The sequence below is a fragment of the Gymnoscopelus microlampas genome (assembly GCF_963454915.1).
Source record: "Gymnoscopelus microlampas genome assembly, chromosome: 12".
Lineage (NCBI taxonomy): Eukaryota > Metazoa > Chordata > Actinopteri > Myctophiformes > Myctophidae > Gymnoscopelus > Gymnoscopelus microlampas.
The window spans coordinates 50,701,311-50,717,146 of record NC_139949.1 but is presented as its reverse complement, the minus strand read 5'-3'; the positions used below and the strand labels follow the sequence as shown (position 1 = coordinate 50,717,146).

General features: G+C 42.4%; 1 protein-coding gene and 1 long non-coding RNA gene across 2 annotated transcripts; both read left to right on the top strand.

The window, feature by feature from the left end:
- Positions 1-9,204: 9,204 nt before the first annotated feature.
- On the top strand, positions 9,205-10,549 carry LOC311056568. The gene is made up of 3 exons (XR_014601892.1): positions 9,205-9,241; positions 9,885-10,087; positions 10,409-10,549. It is a non-coding gene; the product is annotated as an uncharacterized lncRNA (long non-coding RNA).
- A 136-nt stretch (positions 10,550-10,685) lies between these two features.
- On the top strand, positions 10,686-11,932 carry LOC311057421 (pancreatic secretory granule membrane major glycoprotein GP2-like; the record flags this gene model as incomplete). The annotated part of the gene is made up of 3 exons (XM_084074380.1): positions 10,686-10,955; positions 11,554-11,707; positions 11,846-11,932. The coding sequence occupies exons 1-3, from the start codon at positions 10,756-10,758 to the stop codon at positions 11,930-11,932; spliced, it is 441 nt and encodes a 146-aa protein (XP_083930506.1). The 5' UTR covers positions 10,686-10,755.
- Positions 11,933-15,836: the final 3,904 nt, after the last annotated feature.

The window sequence follows — 15,836 nt, the reverse complement described above, 5'->3', positions numbered from 1 at the left end:
TTGTGTGACAGTTGTCTCTCTGTCTGCCTGGAAATCAAGTACCTTGGCCATCTCCATGACGATAGAGATATCTCTAGTCTAGACAGTGCCGCAAACGTTATGCCCAGCGGCTAATATGCTGCTTCGCAGGTTCAGTATGTGTTCAAGTCCTGTCAAGTGTGGACTTAAAAGCATTTTGCACTCCCATGTATACAGCCCACCGGGGTACCCTGACTTGGCCCCTTGTGTGATTATTGTCATGGCAGACCCCTCAACAGTGTTTGTGTCAGGTTTGGTGCAGATTGGAGCAACACTGTGCCTGTGGCCCCCCAGGGGACCCTAATATGGCCCCTGATGTGACAACTGTCATGGCAGACCCCTGACTTGAAGTACAATGAAGTATGTTCATAATTCATAAATCCAACTATGCAAAGCAGATGGACTAATCTGACCAAATGTACAGCAATGCTTGTACCTCTTTGTGACTGAGAGTTATATGATCCTTGGATAAACCAACAACCATAGAAATATCCTGCAACAAGGACATAATAAGCACTTGAAATGTAAGAAGGAAAGACGATAGTTGGCTGTATGAACAAAGAGACTTCTTAATCTACCTGTAAGAAGCTAGATGGAAAAATGATAGTGGCCCAAAATGTGACCCATTGTATGAGCCAAAATAAACATACAGTAGTAACTTCTACATGCACCCAAGACGACAGCAATGCGGATACTAGCTAGACCGAAAGATGATACTGACCATGTGAGCAGAGAGCCAAAGAAATAAACAAGGATGTAACTATTAACTGGTAAGCACGTGTTGTACCCTTTTGTTTTACATATTTCTCCAGAGGTCCCACCTAGGCCACCAGCCCTCGGCTTAGCATCAAGGGAGTGTTCGCAACTCCGCATGTTGTCTCGGGGCTCCTAGGGTACTGTCATGGTCACTACCTCTGCCTATATTTCCCCTCTCCTAATTCCCCTCTGCCACTCTCCTCTCCTTGTTGACTCAACTGTGATGTCCACCGACTGTTTTGGATAATGAGTGCTAGATACTTTAAGAACCCTTACGTTAGTTCAGTCATTGCTAGATTCTAGTTTGCATGTTAGGTTCCTTGGTGCCATGGCATTAGTCTGATGGTCCATTGTTCCCAAGTCCCACTGGTCCAACAGTGCACACAACTAACCCTAACCTTAACCTCACAACAAACTAACCCTAACCTTTACCTCACAACAAACTAACCCTAACCTTTACCTTAACCTTGACCTCACAAAAACAAAACTATGCCTAACATATGTCGGACTTGGAGTGTCAGATTAATGTGCCATGCCCCGCTTCTCTGTCACTTAATTGTGTGTTCGAGCTGTGTGTAAAATATACTGTTGTGTGTGTTCCTCTTAACTCATTAACCACCAGAGTTAAAACATCGTCTATAGCTGCCCTTGCCAGAGATTTCCGAGCGTTTTCACTAACCTTTGAACAATGGGTCTCGGAGAATCGGGGAGAAAAAAAGTGTGCCGTTGTGATAATCCGTTCCATAGTTATGGGCAGTTGAATGTGTGAATGTTTGAGATGCAATAAATGCCTCTGGTGCATTATTCTCATTACCTCACCATTGGGCGGGTGTTTTCAAACATAATTTGTTAGTAATCTCTTACAATAGAAGTATATCATCTTGGCCTGTATTAAGGTATGCCTAAATGCTCTGCCTTTCTATAGCAGCTTTATCTAAAGCATTTTCGCAATCTTCCAGTTTCCTACCCTTTCACACACACACACACACACACACACACACACACACACACACACACACACACACACACACACACACACACACACACACACACACACACACACACACACATTCGCAGACACCGTCGATGGAGGCAACCATGCAAGCTATGACCCTCATTGGGATCATTTAGTGGTTCAGTATCTTTACCCCAAAGTAAGGAAGAGCTGGGAACCTTCCAGTTCCCAAAGAGCTTCTCTATCTCCGCCACAGCTGCCTAGAAAGCCTCAATTAAGACACAGTGAAGCCAGACATGCAAATCACTGCTTTGACCTTCATTGACCAACTGCTTGTTGACAGCAAATATTAAGAACCCGCAACAAGGATAACAAGAAAACCTGTATGATGGATGACACATTGTAGAGTCAGAGAGTGTGTGACATGATTGGCCTGTTTGTGGCGGACGATGGAGGCAACCATGCAACGTACAGTATGACTCTCATGGGGGGCATTTAGGGGTTCAGTGTCTCGGTCAAAGGTGCTTCACCACAAAGCCAGACCTGCACATCACTCATATTTTCTGTAGCACATTACTGCCTCATTGACCAACTGCATGTGGACGACATTGTTATGAATGTCTACCTGGAGGATAACAAGGAAACCTGGCCATTTCCAGATAACAGGGCGGGGGGGGGTGATGGATGGCACATTGCAGAGTCATTGCAGTGACATGTCTTGGATCAGCTACACCCATTGGATGACACAGGGATAGGATGGGTATATAAACTCGCACTTGCCAGGGGTGATATTCAAACACAAGCCACTTCAGGTAAGAGAGGCATTTGCATTGGCCGATGGAATTGATGTGTTTAGGAAGTTCTGCTACTTTATATCACTACATGATTTAAGATGCTATTATCTGTGCAAATCTGTGAATGCTGTGTGTTTGCATACTGTATATCCAAGTTAAATTGTATATGCATTGCTGTAGTCTGTCTATATTTTTTTTTCCCCTTACCCCCCAAGGTTTGTGTCTGATGTCCAGGATGTGGACCATGGTGGTGCCAGGTGTGCTGCTAGTCCTGTTCGTACAGACTGTTACTGCCAGACCAGGTAAAGTGCACCGAACTCTCCTCATATTAGGATTTACGGTATTATGATGCTTAAAGGAGAATTTTGGACTACGTTTTTCTTACCTTTTCTATGACGTTATGGTATCTTAGGATGAATGGTACAGTAGAAAATTTTCATAACTCGATCCCGGGTCCGCCACAGCTTAAAACGTGCGTGGATAGGCCTTGCGTTAGATCGCATATTTGAATAGCTTTTTTTTTTTTTACAGAAGCCGCGCTAGACGAGATTGAAATCCCGAGATTTCAATCTCGTCTAGCGAGACTTAGGTTGTTTTTTTTTGGGTTGCATAGTGTTCTGTCACTATGAACGTCAAATCTCACAAAAAAAAAGAAATTAAAATATGCGATCTAACGCAAGGCCTATCCGCGCACGTTTTAAGCTGTGGCGGACCCGGGATGGAGTTGTTTCTACTGTACCATTCATATCATAACATCATAGAAAAGGTAAGAAAAACTTAGTCCAAAATTCTCCTTTAACTTTATGGGGTTTTGTGGTTGCTCAGTCAGTTAGTATGGCTGCTATACACAGTGAATTGCAATGTCATCGGTTTGTCTGTTACACTCTCATTCATATTGTGTTCTTATATTAAAGGTAGGATTACGTGATTTTATTTGGTTAAAATCAGTGTTAAATAGCTCTTTTGTTTTTTCATAATAATACTAATAATATTCGAATATATTCGAATATCTGCCAATTTTTAAGACGAATATTTGAATATCATTTCTGAGGAAAGTTACCAGCCCTTTTAGCAATGAGTATCAGAATATAGTGCTTTAACCTTTTAACAAAAAAAAAACGCTTTATTTTTACCAAAAATATCACTTACCCTACCTTTAATATTAAATTGATAAATACATTCATACTATGCTTGTTACACAATACTAATGTGTATATTTCACCAACCGCCCCACACCCCTATTCAGTCTTAAAGGAGTAGTTCACCCAAACAATTACTTATTTTCTATCAATTACACACCCTGTGAAGCCTTGAATTTGTGGAGCTTTTTTTGTTTTTGTCCAATCATTTTATGACCGGAGGAGTCTAGACTTGCTGATTCTCATACCGGAGACACTAGAATCTTTCTGCCGGTTATCAAATTATTGGCTTAGGAATGTGACAAAAAAAATGAATTCAAGGTCTCGCACCTTAGGTGCATGGACTCAGCCCTTGTGTGGTCACTTGGCTTCATATTCCTACAGTGGTCATTAAGGCTGCTTTAATACCTCTGTAAGTAGTATGGAGAAAAATCGGCATGGTCGTTTGGCTTTGTTTAGTGGAATTAATTTTCAATAGAATGACAACATTGTTTTATAACTTTAACATTCTTGATACATTTGTGTGTACGGTGTTTATAGTTTTACCTTTTATTACTTTTTGAATTAATTCACTAATTTAAAAATAAATGTTTTTGTGTTTGTTTGTTTGTTTGTTTTGTATAAATACAGGCCAAACCCGAGATGAGCCAGAGAGAAATGTGACAAGTAAAGACCAACCCAACATGAACCTGTTCGTACAGACTGTTGTGGCCCGACCAGGTAAACTGCCTCAAACTCTCCTCATGTTAGGATTTACGGTGTTATGATGCTTAACATTATGGGGTTTTGTGGTTTCTCAGTCAGTTAGTATGGGTGCTATACACAGTGAATTGCAATGTCATCGGTTCGTCTGTTACACTCTCATTCATATATTGTTCTTATATTAAAGGTAGGATTACGTGATTTTATTTGGTTAAAATCAGTGTTAAATAGCTCTTTTGTTTTTTCATGATAATAATACTAATAATATTCGAATATATTTGAATATCTGCCAATTTTTAAGACCAATATTTGAATATCATTTTCATTTCTGAGGAAAGTTACCAGCCCTTTTAGCAATGAGTATCAGAATATAGTGCTTTAACCTTTTAACAAAAAAAAAAAAACGCTTTGTTTTGACCAAAAATATCACTTACCCTACCTTTAATATTAAATTGATAAATACATTCATACTATGCTTGTTACACAATACTAATGTGTATATTTCACCACCCGCCCCCCACCCCTATTCAGTCTTAAAGGAGTAGTTCACCCAAACAATTACTTATTTTCTATCAATTACACACCCTGTGAAGCCTTGAATTTGTGGAGCTTTTTTTGTTTTTGTCCAATCATTTTATGACCGGAGGAGTCTAGACTTGCTGATTCTCATACCGGAGACACTAGAATCTTTCTGCCGGTTATCAAATTATTGGCTTAGGAATGTGACAAAAAAAATGAATTCAAGGTCTCGCACCTTAGGTGCATGGACTCAGCCCTTGTGTGGTCACTTGGCTTCATATTCCTACAGTGGTCATTAAGGCTGCTTTAATACCTCTGTAAGTAGTATGGAGAAAAATCGGCATGGTCGTTTGGCTTTGTTTAGTGGAATTTATTTTTAATAGAATGACAACATTGTTTTATAACTTTAACATTCTTGATACATTTGTGTGTACGGTGTTTATAGTTTTACCTTTTATTACTTTTTGAATTAATTCACTAATTTATAAATAAATGTTTTTATGTTTGTTTGTTTGTGTGTTTGTTTGTTTTGTATAAATACAGGCCAAACCCGAGATGAGCCAGAGAGAAATGTGACAAGTAAAGACCAACCCAACATGAACCTGTTCGTACAGACTGTTGTGGCCAGACCAGGTAAACTGCCTCAAACTCTCCTCATGTTAGGATTTACGGTGTTATGATGCTTAACATTATGGGGTTTTGTGGTTTCTCAGTCAGTTAGTATGGCTGCTATACACAGTGAATTGCAATGTCATCGGTTCGTCTGTTTCACTCTCATTCATATTTTGTTCTTATATTGAAGGTGAAGGTAGGATTAAGTGATTTTGTTTTATTTTTAGCGGCGCTAGCCGCTCTATACCTTTAGGTATAGAACGGATATTAGCCCTCTATACCTGGCTTTTGCGTCAACGTTCTGATTGGTCAGGTCCGTCAACGTTCTGATTGGTCAGGCTCGCCAAGGTTCTGATTGGTCAGGTCCGTCAACGTTCTGATTGGTCAGGCTCGCCAAGGTTCTGATTGGTCAGGTCCGTCAACGTTCTGATTGGTCAGGTCCGTCAACGTTCTGATTGGTCACTATTCATGACATCATAGTGATGTCATGAATAGTAACATAGTGATGTCATGAATAGTGACCAATCAGAACGTTGACGGACCTGACCAATCAGAACGTTGACGGACCTGACCAATCAGAACCTTGGCGAGCCTGACCAATCAGAACGTTGACGCAAAAGCCAGGTATAGAGGGCTAATATCCGCTCTATACCTAAAGGTATATCTGCTACAAAAAGCTACGAAGATAGAAGCTGAGGTACCTAAAGTTTATTTTTTAGGTACCCACTCTATCAGCTATGACAGATCAGTTTTTTCCACTTACCTTGGAATGCATTTGGTGATTTGCTTCCAATGGCACTATTTAGTGCCACTGGAAGCCTTTTAATATTGTTTCTCTAGTAGAAACACATATCTATGACAAAATATATCAAAGGCGCCGCTACCTTCACACAGGTGTGATTTTTATTAGTGTTAAATAGCTCTATATGCTGATAGTACTCATTGATATAGAGTGTTTTTTCAGTAACAAGAGTCTCCATGTCTCTCCAGCTCTTTATTAAACAGAAAATGCATGTTCAGGTCGGGATACCAATTTTATCCAATCGTGATAGAGAACTCAGTCAGGATACAGATTAAACAAGTGCAATTGAAAGTGATGACAGAAAGAAATGAGCAGACACAATTGAACACTATAAAAATGAAGCTGATAAATGGGTACTCTCTCCTGATTGGCTGAAAGTTTGTGATTGGCTGAAAACTTATTTTCTGTTTATCAAAGAGCTGGAGCGACAAAGAGACGCCTGTTAACGAACAAACACTCTGTAGCAATTAGGCCAGGTAAATTAATATTCAAATTTCAAATATTCCTTGAATATGGGGAGTTAATATAAAACAAATATATATATATATGTTTATTTGACAGGGACAATACAAAAAAAACAATGTATTATTGGAGGCTGCTTTAATACCTCTGTAAGTAGTATGGAGAAAAATCGGCATGGTCGTTTGGCTTTGTTTAGTGGAATTTATTTAGAATAGAATGAATTTGTTTTATAACTTTAAAAATGTGTATGTTACATTTGTGTGTACGGTATTTATAGTTTTACCTTTTATTACTTTTTGAATTAATTAACTAATTAAAAAAACAAAACGTTTTTTTGTTTTGTTTGTTTGTTTGTTTGTTTTTATAAATACAGGCCAAACCCGAGATGAGCCTGAGAAAAATATGAAAACTAAAGACCAACCCAAGAAGAACCTGTCAGGTCACATCAAGTCCCTCCGTGTTCGGCGTTGGGGATGGAGTGCGCCTTCATGGAGTGCGCCTTCATGGAGTGCGCCTTCATGGAGTGCGCCTTCATGGCCTTCAATTGTGAGACCCGTGGTGGCGGTGGTGAAGAAGTTACCACTTGATAAGGTAGCAGATGCACTTAGCTCGGTGGGGATGGTAGGACTTGATGCTGCATTGGACTTGGCTGAAGGGGCGGGCAAACTTGATGCTGCATTGGACTCGGTTTTGAAAAAGGGGACGGGTGCACTTGATGCTGCGCTGAACTGGGCTGAGAAGAAGGGGACGGGTGTACTTGATGCTGCACTGAACTGGGGTTGGAAGAAGGGGACGGGTGCATTTGATATTGTACTGAGCTGGGCTTGGAAGAAGGGGACGGGTGCACTTGAGATTGTACTGAACTGGGCATGGGAGAAGGGGACAGATGCAATTGATGCTGCACTGAACTGGGCTTGGAAGAAGGGGACTGGTGCATTTGAGATTGTACTGAGCTGGGCTTGGAAGAAGGGGACGGGTGCATTTGATTTTGTACTGAACTGGGCTTGGAAGAAGGGGACTGGTGCATTTGATATTGCACTGAACTGGGCTTGGAAGAAGGGGACTGGTGCATTTGATATTGTACTGAACTGGGCTTGGGAGACAGGGAAAGATGCAATTGATGCTGTCCTGAACTCGGTTTGGGAGAAGGGGACAGCGGCACTTGATATTGTACTGAACTGGGCTGAAAAAAAGGGGAAAGATGCACTTGAGATTGTTCTGAACTGGGCTTGGGAGAAGGGGACAGATGCAATTGATATTGTGCTGAACTGGGCTTGGGAGAAGGGGACAGATGCAATTGATATTGTGCTGAACTGGGCTTGGGAGAAGGGGACAGATGCAATTGATGCTGTCCTGAACTCGGTTTGGGAGAAGGGGACAGAGACACTTGCTGCTCTGCTGGACTGGGCTGGGGAGAAGGGGACAGAGGCACTTGGTGCTGTGCTGGACTGGGCTGGGGAGAAGGGGACAGAAACACTTGAGATTGTAATGGACTGGGCTGTAAAGAAGGGGACAGATGCACTTGAGATTGTATTGAACTGGGCTGTAAAGAAGGGGACAGATGCACTTGAGATTGCACTGAACTGGGCTTGGGAGAAGGGGACAGATGCAATTGATATTGTACTGAACTGGGCTTGGGAGAAGGGGACAGATGCAATTGATATTGTACTGAACTGGGTTTGGGAGAAGGGGACAGTGGCACTTGATGCTGTACTGGACTGGGCTGGGGAGAAGGGGACAGAGGCACTTGTGATTGTACTGGACTGGGCTGGGGAGAAGGGGGCACAGGCACTTGAGATTGTACTGGACTGGGCTGGGAAGAAGGGGGCAGAGACACTTAAGATTGTACTGGACTGGGCTGGGGAGATTGGGGCAGAGGCACTTGAAATTGTACTGGACTGGGCTGGGGAGAAGGGGACAGAGGCACTTGATATTGTGCTGGACTGGGCTTGGGAGAAGGGGGCAGATGCAATTGATATTGTGATGAACTGGGCTTTGAAGAGGGGGACAGATGCAATTGATATTGTGATGAACTGGGCTATGGGGAATGGGACAGATGCAATTGATGCTGTACTGAACTGGGCTTGGGAGAAGGGGGCAGTGGTACAAGACTCGGCTGCAGAGAAGGCGACAGAGGCATTTGATATTGTACTGGACTGGGCTGAAGAGAAGGGGACAGAGGCACTTGATGCTGTGCTGGACTGGGCTGAAGAGAAGGGGACAGAGCCACTTGATGCTGTACTGGACTGGGCTGAGAAGAAGGGGGAGGGTGCACTTGATGCTGTACTGGACTGGGCTGAGAAGAAGGGGGAGGGTGCAGTTCATGCTACACTGAAGTGGGCAAAGAAGAAGGGGAAGGGTGTACTTGATGTGCTACTGAAGTGGGCAAAGAAGAATGGGAAGGGTTCACTCATTGCTGCACTGTCCAGGCATAAGGAGAAGGGTACCACACCCCCTCCAACAACACAGCTTACAACCGATGGTAAATATGGTTTATATGAAGCTCCTCTCACTCTGTACTTTATGGATTGTTATGGGATACAAGAAGCCTGGGCACTAAGGACAAGTGTACATCGAGGTGCCCACTCTTCTTGTTACCATATTGTTGTGAACTGAAAAAAATAAATAATAATACTTGCTGGCTTTGAAGACTTGAATGTTTATTTTTCATCTTTATTGCTAATTGAAAACTTCAGGTAGCTCTTCAAGGTCTCTACCCACACCCCCTTCAACAACACAGCCTACAACCGAGGGTAAATATGGATTGCCATCTTTACATGATTCTCTTTTGTTTAATAAAAAACAAACTCTATAAAATAATCCACAAGATAGCTGGGGTACAACTTGAGAGTATGACATCAATGTATGAGACCCAGGTACTTATAGGAAGGGGAAAGATATTACTAATGGTAGGACGCACCCGCTATACAGTCAATACCACCTTTTACCATCAGGACGACGGTACCGAAGTGTGTAGGACTTCTGAAAAAACAGGTCCTATCTCAGTTCTGTGCATAATGTGTAATGCAGGGTTCCCCAATAGGCGGCCCGCGGGCCATTTGCGGCCATTTTTTCTATAAGGGAGAGTCATTTTCTCATTGAGAGTAAATCTTTCTTCTTTTCAGCTCATCCATTACAAACTGCCGAACTTGTATGTGGCCAGAGTCAAATCCAAGTTGGCCTGCGACTGGCTAGCCTGGTATCCTATGGGTTGGATGGATTCTCGGGTCACCTGGACGACCGGCGCTGTTCGAATTTCATAGAGCGTGATGGGACGGTGTGGTACCAAGTGGCCATTCAGGCTGACACCTGTGGAAACACACTGACTGTGAGAATTTGTCTGCTAATTCTTGGCTCTAACCTCACTTGACTGTGGAAAAGAATCGAATTGAATTGATTCAATTCAATTCAATTCAATTCAATTCAATTCAATTCAATTCAATTCAATTCAATTCAATTCAATTCAATTCTCCATTTCTCTCCTGTCTTCTCATGTTACATGACTTTTGTATTGCTGATTAGAGTTGGGCTCAGATGGCTACTGTTGGCCAATGAGAGATAGTATGTATAATGATGTGAAATATACTGGTACTTATACTGGCCGGTGAGAAGATTACTCAGATTGTCCATTTAACCTCTTGTCTTTCAGACCAACAGCACTCATGCCATCTACTCCAACAGTCTATTTGTCTACCCTGCAAATAACATGTCATCAAGTCTTCCAATGAGTTTTCCCTTCTCCTGTGTCTATCCTATGGAAACAGAGACAGGCCTAGATGTGGTCATGAGACAAAGCATACGGTAAGAAAGTTAATTTATACCCGGTTTCATTTAAAGGTTAGTTCATCTTGTTAAGAAAACAATAGGTAGAGGTAGTTAACACCCGGATTAAGTCACAATACTACAAAATACTAGCTAACAGTCAAATGTCATATTGTTTTTAGCTCCAGGGTTCAAAGTGCCCTTTCAGGTCAGGGTCCACAAGCCAGAGCCTCCATGTCTTTGTTCCACGACTCCAACTACACAGAGCCTTACCCAGCAGGCCCGGTCACCCTGCCACTGGGTTCTGCCCTGCATGTAGGAGTGTCTGTGGAGCAGACCGAGACCAAGCGCTTTGTGGTTGTTCTGGACAACTGCTATTCCACTCCCTCATCCAACCATAATGACTCCATGCGACACTTCCTCATCCAGAAAGGGTATGTCTTGATCTAGCTCTGGTCCATAGCGTTAGAAGGAGTTCTCCTTAACGCTATGGTACTTTCGATTCTTTCCCCTTGCACCGCGGTAGCGCAGCCTCTCGTCTGTAGTAAAAAATTAAAAATACACTTTTGCTGCTCACCAAAACAAAGAGGGTTTTAGGGTTTTCCGGAAGGAAAACGTGTTTTTGGTTACTCTACAGTGCCCTCTACAGATCTGGTCAATGGAACTTTCCTATTGACCAGATTATTTTCTTGTCTGGCCAAAAAGTGTATTTTAGACGTGAGGTGGGGGGCTCAGAGTGTTCCCACTTAGTAGAGTAGGCTTTCAACTCCATAAAACCGTCTTTGTTTTGGTGAGTAGCAAAAGTGTATTTTTTATTTTTACTACAGACGAGAGGCTGCGCTACCGCGGTGCGAGGGGAAAGAATCGAAGGTACCATAGCGTTAAGGAGAACTCCTTCTAACGCTATGGACCAGAGCTAGTCTTGATCCTCACCAGATGGTCTGTGCTAAAAAAAAAAAAACGTAATCAAAAAGAGAAATGTAATACAATGAAATATGACTGACCAGCAGCATAACAACGTCTTTCTTCCAGGTGTTCTCGCAATCGTAGTCAGGTGACGGTGGATGAGAGCGGCTCGTCCCTCCAGGCTCATTTCTCTGCTCAGCTCAAGGTCGGCTACCGCTCCCAGGTCTTCCTTCACTGCAGCCTCCTCCTGTGTGACCAGACGACCTCCGCCTGCTCTCCTGTAAGTTTCACACTACCTCCCTTCATGAATGTTAACAGCAGATCACTTTGAAGTGCTGGTGTCAGACCTTCAAACAGACTTATGACTTCCATAACTATTTGACCGACACTCAGCTCAACATTCCATTACTGTTTGCAGGTTTGTGTCGGGAGGAGGCCTCGCTCAGTTTCCAGCGCCATGAACATCCAGCCTCTCACCATCGGACCAATCACCTGTGAGTATTAAAAGCTGCAATTGTGAACTTTTATGTTCTATCCAGGATGTCAAACCTGGCCTCGCATTAAGCTCTGTGCATAACTTAAGTCCCAGTTTCCTAAAAGGGTACTCACCCATTTCCTGTTCCGGTTTATTTCCCCATAGCTTTAATTAATTGGCTCCTTCATATGTGTTTCTGGCCAAGCTAATCAAACAAATGAAACAAATAATCGGAACAGGAAATGAATATGCCACCTTTGGGGAAACGGGAACTACAGTCTACAGCTCACAGGGGCCCCCTTTCCACCAAAATAACTTTGATTCTTGGGACCTTGGTACTTTTATGGAACCGGATGCGAAACGGCCCGCGTTTTCCACTAGTTTTAAGCAGAACCATTGTAATTGGAGGCGGCAGATAGTTAGAGAGTTGACAGTTGCCACTGGTTCGATGAATTGGAAGTTACAGTTTCCCTTTTATAATGATGAGTTTTCGATTGCTTTTGCCATTGTTTATATTGCATCTGCATCTTCCAACCAGTAGAATAGTGACACACCAACTTTGGTTCCCAGTTCAGGGTTCAGTTTTTTGGTTCTGTTTCCGAACCAGTTTTTAGGGTTCTGAACCATTTCATTTGTATCAAAATTAGGCAGAAAAGAAGAAAGGAACCGGTTGAAAAGGGGCCTTTTAGAGGCAGTCACTGATTGGCCTGAGGAGCTTTATGAGCTTCATGCAGTCCCAGTTGTCAACCAGTAGGTGTCCCAAAGTCGAAGACGAAGTATGTTTATCTCACGGGGAATATTAACCTTTTCCTTTTTTATCCTTTTTTTGTCCCCCGGATCTTCAGGGGAAAATGTGGCAGGCTGAACCAGAGGCCCTTCAATGATACCAGGAGTCCCAATATATGACTCCAATTTTTGATTTATGATTTCTGTGATTCATATTAATACTTACAAAATCAGTATTTATTTTGTCAACATTTATAAAAATGTTCTTTTGATTTCTATGTTATCTTTTATATATAATATTCAACAATCAAATCCCAATCAATCAATAAAATACTTGAGCATTCATTTCTGCCTCTTTGTGTTTCCTCTTAAGTGATGATAGTGTGTTACAATTTATCTATATGTACAATGTGTTGATAATGCAGGGGTGGTACCATATTATAATGAGCATTAGTGAGGACTAAGTATATGAAGGTAAGGTTGAAAATGGATGAAGTCGTCCTTTTATGAAAATACATTAACATGAATCCAACACTGATTATAATGTTGTCAAACAAGTCTATACATCTATGTATGAAATCTATGAAAGAAAAAATTGACTCTGCAATACAAATGTATACAATATGTAGTCGGAGGTCCCTCCCTGCTTCAACCCTCTCTCAGTTACGGGGTCCTTAGCCTGAAAAACATTGAACACCCCTGCCTTAAAGGCTGTATGTATGGTAACCAGTGGGCATGTTTCCAAGGTTGGTTGCAGGTCAAGTAGTGAAGTCGCCTGCTGGATTGCTCAAGATCAGGAATGAGAGTTTTTGCAGTTACTTTTGGGATTACTTTGCATTTAAAAAATCATTTGGAAGAACAGTGGCATTTTGACAATGGAGCTGGAAGAAAAAATAAAATACACATACAAATCTGATCAGATAGATTGAGATTTATATGATTTATGTCACATGATAAATGAGTAAGAACTGTTTGTTCACACTCTCTAATTCTATACTTACTTACAAACAAACATTTGTATGACTCTTAAACAACCAAGTGTGATTTTCAGAATTGTGTTAAACTGATTGCTATAGCATTATTGCCTGATACATTAATGTACAAATAAAGATGATATTGTTTTCTCTTTGATCAGGGGGATGAGGCCATCTAGTGGCCAATGTAATGTACTCCAGATCAACAGATTGGCAATAAATAACTATGAACTCACCAAGAGAATGCGCAGTCTGCGCATGCCTGGGGTAGAACGAACCCGGAAGCGCCATTCACTCTGTTGTTGTGTTCGGGAGTTAGATATGCATAATGCTGCTATTATAGGCATAATAGGCATAATGCTGCTATTATATACAAATAAAAGACAAACAGATCCAACTTCAGACAAATCAGTCGTGTGTGTGTGTGTGTGTGTGTGTGTGTGTGTGTGTGTGTGTGTGTGTGTGTGTGTGTGTGTGTGTGTGTGTGTGTGTGTGTGTGTGTGTGTGTGGGGGGGGGGGGGCATGCCGTTTAAACTGCCCCGTTGTAACTACCACCGTTAATTTAGTAGGTGCACATTTAACATTTAATGTAGTACGTCCAAGATTTAACAATGGGTGGACTTTCGGGCTCGTGGGAGCAGCTACAGAGAGCGCTTTGACACCGGGCGGCAGTGCAGTAGTGGACTGGGAACTTTGTTTCCTCTGGTGGTCCAGCCCGTGATATGCTGCCCGCAGACTGGTTGTTAGAGCGGGTTTCGACAACTTAGGATGCCCAGAAACGAGGAAGGAGGGCTGGCAGAGTGTTGTGCTGTCTCTGCTATGATTGTCAGCCGCCATGCGGAGACACTATACAGTAGCTGCTGGTGCCCTTGGAGTGACATGGCTGGGTCACATGACATGCTTGTTGTATCATGAGGACATATGCCTTGACTTTGTGGATGTAACCTTGCTGCACTGTAATATTTGTGTCCTTGTATACATTTCCTTTTGTGTGGACATAAATAAATTGTTAAAATGTGTGTGTGTGTGTGTGTGTGTGTGTGTGTGTGTGTGTGTGTGTGTGTGTGTGTGTGTGTGTGTGTGTGTGTGTGTGTGTGTGTGTGTGTGTACAGTAGATCGGCTATTTTCCGTGAAGAGCTGTGGCGTCTCAAACTTTTTCATGTCAAGGACCCCCAAATTGGGGCAAAGGGGGGGGGGGGGGTTGGTTCATGTACAAGCTGTTGCTGCATTATGTCCGTTGTCCGTTGGTCACACAGTTCATGGAGACAGAAACAATTGTATAAGGTTAGCCCTTTTTAGATGGCATATTTATTAAAGATAACACATACAGCAATGTTATTTTCAGAATGCAATATACTGTAAATGTCCATGAAAAGTACACGCCTGTTGTATCACGAATGGTCAGTTCAGTTCCACAGCAATCTTAACCCTAGAACACTAGCCATGGGTGAATGTCACCCGAACATTTGTAATTAGGTGATTTTCATAATGCTGCCTGATGTCTGAGGTGGGCGGGTCCTTGGGTACCTTCAGGATGCTCACTGACGTCATAGAAGGTAGGTTTGTTTCCCTGTCGCCCGTCCCTGTTTTTTTTTCTACAGGGTGGTCTTCAGGTGAATTTCACCTATGGTTAGTGTTAGAGGGTAAAAAAGAATCCCATACTCCCACAATGGTCAGCTGATGCAATTGCAGCATGCAATTGCATCAGCATGCCCCCATCTTGTGGCCGAAAGTGTTATTGCAAGCATCATAAGTAAAAGCTGGATCTGTTAACCTATTATAGAAGGCCAGGCCAACAGATCAGAACAAATCACATTAATCCCTCCTTTATCATCCATTGATGATCAACAGTACATAACATCTTGCTCCATACATGAACTGGATCCAGGCCCAAACAACACAAGGCAGTCCTGTAGTTCCTTTAAACAAACCTTTCACCTCACATGGCTATTATTTACGAGACCCTCCTTCAGGTGTTTCCCGGAGGGGACTCCCGTTCCTTTTGCAAGGTCCAAGTGCCGCGCCCTCCGTTTTTTTTTTTAGATAGCCTCCTTTAGTTGGGTCATTCTATTATGTTTTGTCCGTGGTCTTCTTGTAGGTGGCTCATCTCATATGGATCAATGCGTTGTTGTCCCTCCTGGACCTTCTAGTCTGTTTGAACACCCCTGTGGCAACATATACTGTATTACACAGAGGGTGGCTCCCACAGCTAGTATCGCGGCAATGGATAAGTT